The following is an 8,268-nucleotide window of genomic DNA, read 5'->3' as shown; positions in this document are numbered from 1 at the left end:
ATGCAGGATTCAGAAAACAGATATTTTATAAATGAATGCGCAGAGCAAAATTTATTTTATTAATGACTCAAAAGTAAATCAGTAACTTCTTCTTACATAGCTATACCATTTTCTACTCCTTTAAATGTGAATTCTCTCAGAACTAAATTCTGTTGATTAGAAATGACCAATCGCCAATACTATTCTAAGTGACTTAAAGTTAGGTTTCTATTGCTACCTCCAAGTACTTTCTGCAATAGCTTTGAAACAACAAGTCAATATATAAACAAATATTTCACAAGCTTAATTTGCATGGCCAGCATTGAAGTTAAAACTGAAAATTTTTCCTTGAAGAAACATGTACCAGCTTTCAGGGGGAATCTAAGTCCTAACATACAGCAAAAAAACTGCCTACATTTTGCTTAAAATAAACAGAAGCACAAAATACCATGTAAATGTAAGAAGCAGCAGAAAGGTAGCCAATGAGAAAATGCAGTGACTACATACGAACAAGCCTTCGTTTTTTAATAATCGTGAAACAAAGTTTTAAAAAATAAATAAATAAAGCATTTAGTTAGGGTTCAAAATACTTGAAACACGTTATTTTTATAATCTCTTCACCTCCCCTCAACATACTAGTTACAGTGTTATTCAATGAGGCACTACAGGGAATGTGCCCCACATGGGTTATAAAACCTGTCTTCTTACAAAACTCAGTCTTTTCTTTCTCTACCACTGTTGTTTGGCAAGAGAGAAAAGGAGTTTTTGAAACATTTAGTCAAGGAGCTCTGGTAGCATAGTGGTTATGAATTGGGCCGCTAACCTCAAGGTCGGCAATTTGAAACAACAACCAGGTGTCCTACGGGAGAAAGATGAGGCTTTCTGCTCCTGTAAAGATTTACAGCCTCGGAAACCCTGTGCGGGGTCACTATGAGTCCAAACCGACTCTACTGTACTTAACAACAATTCAAAACTTCGCCCCCTCCTACCAAGAGAAACAGTGATGCCAGAGATGGAGACAGAGGCAATGACATGGAGCTGGGGATTCTAGGCCCAGAGAGAGAGAGGTATGCTGACAGACAGAGGGGCAGGGCGGCGGGATGTACCCTTTGGTTGTTAGATGTTGCATGGAGGGGATTGTAATCATGGCAATGAAACAATCTACAATAGGATGAATGTTCTTCAATGTAAACTATCACATAATTCACAATAAAAACTTAAAAATTAAAAAAAAATTGCCCCTGGAGAGAGCAGTAGCTGGTTCTCAGCCTTTCGCAGGTCTTCTGCAATACTACTGATGTGATGCTGTAGAATAATGCAGTGGGCCACAAGGTAGGCTTGAACCTCAAGGTCTTGTAGTTCTAACCCAACAGCTACTCCATGAAAACCCTAAAAAAGGTTACTATTAAGTCAGGAGCTCTGGTAGCGTAGTGGTTACGAATCGGGCCATGAACCACAAGGTCAGTGGTTCAAAACTACCAGCTGTTCCGTGAGAGAAAGATGAGGCTTTCTGCTCCTGTAAAGACTTACAGCCTCAGAAATCCTGTAGAGGGTCGCTTTGGGTCGGAACCAACTCGACGGCACTCAACAACAAGATGAGTCAGAATTGAATCAACAGCTCTTAATAACAAGTTAGCATTTAGAGACCTCATGTGGCACCGTATGGAAAGCATTGGACTGCTAACTGCAAGGTTGATGGTTCAAACCCACCAGCCGCTCCTTAGAAGCCCTATACAGTGCTACTGAGTCAGAACCGACTTGACAACAGTTAACAACAAATTAGCACTTACAGAAGTTTTCTCATTGCTAACACCTGTCTTACCATAGTGTCAGGTTCTGTTTCTACATAAGATGGAATGCATGTCCGCACATGGTAACAGGCTCACACTTGGCTGACAAATCAGTTCAAATATGACATCAGAAAACAGGCAAGAGGACTGACAAAACTTATTTACAAATCTCATTGTTCCAAGAACCATTCTCCATGTTTCTGACTTTTCAAATTAGATGCATTCACTTAAAAACCTCTCTGAAATCTTTTTTTTTTTTTTTGGTTGTTGTTGTTTGCTGTTGAGTCGGTTCCGACCCATAGTAACAGGGTTTCCAAGGCTGTAAATCTTTACGAGATCAGAAAGCCTCATCTTTCTCCCGCAGAACAGCTGGTAATTTCAAACTGCTGACCTTAAGGTTCACAGCCCGATTCGTAACCACTACGCTATCAGAGCTTCAATATCTTTACTTCAAAGCTTCAAACTTCCAACTTCAAAAAAATGTTTATATTCAATTGGGACAGAGCTTCAATATACAGTGACTTTTAACTAACTTCTAGCCATTTAATGTGGGGAAGAATAGAGAAGCAAGTAATTTCTACACATACATTCAGATAATCCAACATGCCCCTAGAAAGTGTGCATAAAAGGTTATAAACAGCTATGAGTTTTCAGTCATCTCAGGTATGAAGTGTAAGATCCTTATTGGTCTCTCCCTGTCCAGAGGAAAGAAGAGTGAGGGAAATAGAAGATTCACTGAAGCAATTAGTCCATAGGACTAAAATGTCATGTGAACCTCAGGTTCCACAACCCTGAGAACAGAATTAGATGGTGTCCAGGTCCCCACTACCAATGCTCGAGAAAAGATCACATTCGAAGGTCTTAGAGAGAGTGGGAGAAAAATGTGGAACAAAACTCAAAATCATTTAAAAAAAAAAAAAGAAAGAAAGAGCAGACTTAGTGGTTGGATAGACTGGTGGAACTCTGAGACTATTGCTCTTAGTCACCCTTCAAGACTGATAATGAACACACCCCAATGGTAAATTTTCAGCTTAATGGTAGTCAGGTCTTTAAGGAGAATAATAACATTAGGAAGGTATGCACACCTTGGAATAATCAAACTTTTGAGATCAAAAGGGCAACATTTACCCAAAAACAAAGTTCTGAAGGGTTAGAAAAGAAGGAATGGAAAAAATTCCTAATTTATTTGTCCATCGCCTCCAAAAAAGTCACCACTTAGGAATGTATACGTTAATACCATTGCAACATAAAATGGGAAAACCATAACACCATCTACAGTATCTACCCATATGCCAATAAAAGCTTTTAAATGTAAAATTTATACCAGGCTCTAATAGTGAGCTATTCAATTTCTGATTTTAAGAGTTTCAATTTAGTTCAACCATGCTTAAATTCATTTTTATGATGTTATTAAGCAAGACACATAGTGTGTGATTCTATTGAGAAATTCCAGTTAACTATGTATACTACAGTATTGTGTAACATTTTACAAGGCAAGGCCTCATGAGTTCTAATCCAAAAAACTTAAGAGAGAGACTAATGGGTAACTACAAATAAATGGTGAACACAAGATTTGGGGTCAGGGAGAAGAGGAGACCAATTTTACATTCAGAATCAAACTTTGAAATATGCATTCCTGTTCTTAAATTGCAGATTGAAAAGAAATGCTGGTGGTACTAAATAAATTGTCTTATAAGCAACTAAGAGTCCTCAAAAGTGTTAAAACAAAAGATTCAGCTTTGAGTATAACCTTATGCCATCTATTTCAACACAAATACATTTGGTAAGATTTGGAAGGGAATGGCTTCAAGCACTCCACCAGAAAGCAACAATACATTAACAAAGTAATTCTAAAGTCGTCAATTCAAAACTAAACAACACTAAAGGTGAAAGACAACCCTGTCTATTTCACGCATGTGAAACACAAGTTTCATACAGGCCTCAGTTGGAAAAAAAAAAAAAAGTTACATCTCATTATTGTTGTTGTTGTTAAGCGCCGTCCACCCATAGCGACCCTGTACAGGGTTTCCGAGGGTGTAAATCTTTACGGGAGTAGAAAGCCTCATCTTTCTCCCGTGGAGCGGCTGGTAGTTTCGAACCGCTGACCTTAAGGTTCACAGCCCGATTCGTAACCACTACGCTACCAGAGCTCCTTATTAGTATTTATTATTCGAAAATAAGGTCAAGGAGGGCAATATAGAAAACGGGAGATGCGAAGCATCAGACATGAGGGACACAAAATATTCTCTCTCCACAACCTTGAGTTTATTCATTGGAGTTTTTGGCAAGGTTGTTGTTATGAAGCACCATCAAGTCGGTTCTGACCCATAGCAATCCTGTAATAGGGTTTCTGAGGAGCAGCTGGTGAGCTTGAACCCCCGACCTTGCAGTTCAAACTGCTTTGCAGTCTGGCGCATTAACCCACAGCGCCACACGAGGACTCGTTGACAAGGTTTGTTGTTGTTGTTAAGTGCCGTGGAGTCAGTTCCGACTCATAGCGACCCTGTATGGTTTCCGAGGCTGTAAAATCTTTACAGGAGCAAAAAGCCTCATCTTTCTCCCGCGTAACAGCTGGTGAGATTAGCAGCCCAATTCGTAACCACTACATTACCAGAGCTCCTTAGGTAAGCTAAAATATATGCAAAATACTTAACACAGTTGCTTATCCATAGTAATCACTCGGTATGCATTTAATAAGTATTTATTAACTCTTATTAATCCAAACGGAGTCCTGGCGTGGCGCTGTAAGATAAGCACTGGTTTGCTAACCTCAAGGTCAGCAATTCAAACTCACCAGCCACTCCTCTGAACCCTATACAGGGTCGCTGTGAGTCGGAACCGACTCAACAATCCAAATAATGTCAAACCCTAACTACAACCAACCATAAATTCCTTTTCCATTGAATGCCTTCAACGGAGGATGCAAACAGCGAAAGATTTCATTTAATAAGACCTACTTTTAAAGCAACTCACTTCTGAACACCCGACAGGTACAGTAAGTTAAAATTGCTTTAAAAAAATTCTACTGGGATGTCATGATCACAAATTCACAACCCGGTTTTGAAAGGTGGCGTTTAAAACTGGCTAGAATGCTCATTAGAACCCAAACCAGCTAAATTGGGGACAGTTAAAGGTCAAAAGCTTCCAAGTTGGGGGCCATTTGCTCCACTGCAAGGTCTCTGCTTCCTACCAGAACACAGGGGACTGAACCAAAAGGAGCCGCGGCCGAAGAACAACGAGGACATACAGGATAGGTCATGCCTCTTAGGGTTTTCCTCCAAAAATAAGTCAAGCGACTCTGGCGCTCAAGCGCTATATCCCCCTTCTCCCCCACCCCCCACCCCCGTCCCTTAATCGCACGAGGAGCCCCCCAGCCTCCCACTTCGAAGAGGCGAGTACGTGTACCCGAGTCCAGGGGACACGTCCTCTCCGACGCCCACCCCCAAGCCCCGGACCCGGAAGGAGGACGCCCAGCAACCCCGCTCCCCCAAGTCCCCCGCGCAAGCGACCCGGACAGGATACTGAACACAGTCCGCTCCCAGGGCTCCAACATGTAGAGCGCAGTGACGAGCAGGTACTGGTAGTAGAACCAGGACATTTGTTTCCAGGCCCGCGCCAGCGCCATTCCAGCCATGCGCTTTCCGCAATGAGGTCGATCGTCAGTCTGTCCTGGTGGCCTCCTATTCGCGTCCTAAAGCCCCCGGCCTCCAGGCCCGCCCGCCCGCCGCCCAGCACCCATTGGCCCGTCCCGCCCCGCGCGTCACCCATAGGCACGCCCAGCCCCGCGCTCAGCGGCAGGTCTGCAGCGAGGTCCGCCCGGTCCGCGCTTATTGGCCACGCCACTCCTTCGCGTCTTGTCCACCTCCTCCCCGTTTCTCCCTCCCCACCGGGCCGCGCCCACGCGAGCCCGAGAAGGATCCCTGCTAGAGCGCATTCGCGGCGCGCTGCGTGCCTCGCCCGGTCCGCCCCGCCTCCCCTCCTGGCGGTTGGTAGTCGAGGCGTTGGTGCTGGCTGGGGTGGGAGCAGCGAAACGTGCGGGCGCCGGTTAGTCCTCGCAGAAGGGCCCTTTGAACACTTGTCGTTGGAACAGTTGTTGAATACCCGTTATGCTTTACGCATCCTACTGGGCAGGGGATTACAAGGATAAACGGGACCGTGTTAGGCCCCTTGCTTGGTGCAGAGTTTACAGTCTTGCAGGGGAGACAGACATTACTCTGTCACCGAAATGCATGTAAACCAGTGATCAGAGTAAAGGAAGAAATAAGGTGCTAAAAGAGGGTGGGAACTACGAATATTACTGAGTGAAAGAGGTCAGGGAAAGCGACTCCGAAGAAGTGATGCACACATTGCCTCCTAGGAAGGAGTAACCCCTGTAATCCCCAACCCATGGTTACACACAAAAATATACCTACATCAACAAACGTTCCTTAACCTAAAGACAATCAAGAGATCCATAAATCTCTCTCTGCACCCCTCTTTTATTGGCTACAAGCAGATGTTTGGTTAAGCCACGCTGATATGTCTGGTGGTCAAGCAGACGACAGGCTGCTTGAGCTCACTATGTGGACTGTGATAGCTCACCGAAGTGTGCCCTTAAAGGTCCAGCTTTTCCCGCTGGAAAACAGCCCCGCAACATTGCACTTGCCACTAGAAACACCGTGCACCTTTAGCATGAGAAATGTCACAGTTAAATGGCTTATTGTTTAAAGTTTAAAGAAAAAGTAGTTTCTAGGTTTACTTGTTAAACTTTTAAAAGTTTCATAGGTGGTGACTTTTAATTTTTTTAATTTAAAAACATCAAGCACTGACATTGTGGATTGAAACAGACTGGGAGCTGCCTTTATAAAATACTCAGTCTACTAAGGAAGAGAGTCACTGATTTCAGTGAAGTGTGGTAAATGGTATATTCATGTTATGTAGAAGATACCAACAGAACTCAGATAAAAGGCCAGTTAGAAGTCAGATTGGGATTGTAAAAGGCTTCTGGAAAATGGTGCTTGAGTTGAGTTTTGAAGGACAAGTAGAAATGGAAAAGTGAATGTTGGGAAGAAGAGCGGGACAGATCTCCCAAGCACAGGAATATGACAGCCCTATATGAAGGCACAATACTTTTAAAGAGCTAGAAGAACTTCCATGTGGCTGGAACAAAAAGAATGTGTAGGCCGTAGTAAGACATGGGGCTAGACAGCAATAAGACAACCATATCCTAAAGGGCCTTGTTTGCGGAGCTAAGGAAATTTTAACCAGAAGGTAAAAGAATCCAATGGCTTAATAAAATGTACTCTTTAGACAAGATGTGGGAATGGGTAGCAGCCTGCAAATTACTGGGAGAAACAAGAGCAGGTTGGAACTGCAGAGGTAGAATTTTTAAATAGGATCTGCATAACCTACAGGCACTTGAGCTTCCCTACCTCTCCGAGCCAGGAAAACTTGGCTTCTAACAGTCAACTCTCAGTGTGTTGGGTTTCTCTGACCCTGGTCCTCACAAACCACCACTTCTTTTTAGACACCAGCAAGCTCTGCTCGTTTTTCCTCAAGAACTCCAGTGACCTTCAATACTTAGTAATGCTCAGTTAAATTTATCCAAAACTGGAAGCATCACCTTCCCTCACTAGGCCACCTCCCTAAACTCTATTCCTGCTGGGTGGTCATCTCTATTGTGCACAGCCCCCCAACCATGGCTTCTCTTAGGAAGAGCAACCCTAACAAACCAATCTGCATTCCTCAACTTCCTTAGAATTTTAGTGGTAAAACTGCCTCCATATTACTAGAATTGACAAGCAACTAGAAATGGGGGAAAGAGACCAGAGATGACAGTATTCACAGAGAAAGAATCCAGAAGGAACCATTTGGCTGAAAATATATGAATTCTGCTAGGATAAGGCTGAGTCTGAGGTACCTGAGGGACAGACATCCAAGTGGAGGTATTCAGGTAGTAGTTGGACATACAGGTGTAGCCTTCAGAAGAAAAGTCTGAACAAGAGGTAAAGGCATGTGAATTATTGATAAGCTCAGTGGTAACTGAACCCATGAGAGCAGATGACGTCACGAAAGAAAAGCACAAAAAGTGCAGAATAAACTCAGTGACTTGAGCATTTAGGGGATGATAGTACCAAGAGAACAAAAAAAGGAACTCAAAGGCACTACCTGAGTAGTTTGGTAGGTAAGAAGAGAGGGTGACGTATGGGAAAAGCCAAGGGGAGGGAGGGAAATAGGCAGCAGAGAGGACAAGCAAAATAAAAGAAAATGACAATTTGTCAACATGAGACTCAGTTAATGAGTCACTATTTCATTGTGGAATGATGAGGGAAGACGCCAGACGATAGAGAGTTGCAGAGGGAATGGGAGATAAGAAAATGAAGATAGCTGATTCAGATTTAATTTTGCAGGAAGTTTGCCTGTGAAGGGAAGGAGCAGAAATAGGATGTAGCAAAGTTTTTTGCTTGGTTTGATGCTCAGATGGGAAAGGTTTGGCAAATTTATGAACTTAAAGATACAG

At 43.1% G+C, this 8,268-nt stretch overlaps 1 protein-coding gene across 1 annotated transcript in view; it reads right to left on the bottom strand.

The window, feature by feature from the left end:
* The window catches only part of SPTSSA (serine palmitoyltransferase, small subunit A), a 26,030-nt gene extending 20,601 nt beyond the window's left edge, over positions 1-5,429 (bottom strand). The window contains exon 1 of the mRNA XM_006835358.1: positions 5,292-5,429. Within this exon, the coding sequence (XP_006835421.1) occupies positions 5,292-5,403 (112 nt within the window). The 5' untranslated portion in view covers positions 5,404-5,429. The remainder of the gene's footprint in view (positions 1-5,291) is intronic.
* Positions 5,430-8,268: the final 2,839 nt, after the last annotated feature.

Source organism: Chrysochloris asiatica, unplaced genomic scaffold (assembly GCF_000296735.1).
Source record: "Chrysochloris asiatica unplaced genomic scaffold, ChrAsi1.0 scaffold00017, whole genome shotgun sequence".
NCBI classification, from domain to species: Eukaryota; Metazoa; Chordata; class Mammalia; order Afrosoricida; family Chrysochloridae; genus Chrysochloris; species Chrysochloris asiatica.
Note: the sequence above shows the minus strand (reverse complement) of the source record. Positions and strands in the feature narration are given on the sequence as shown.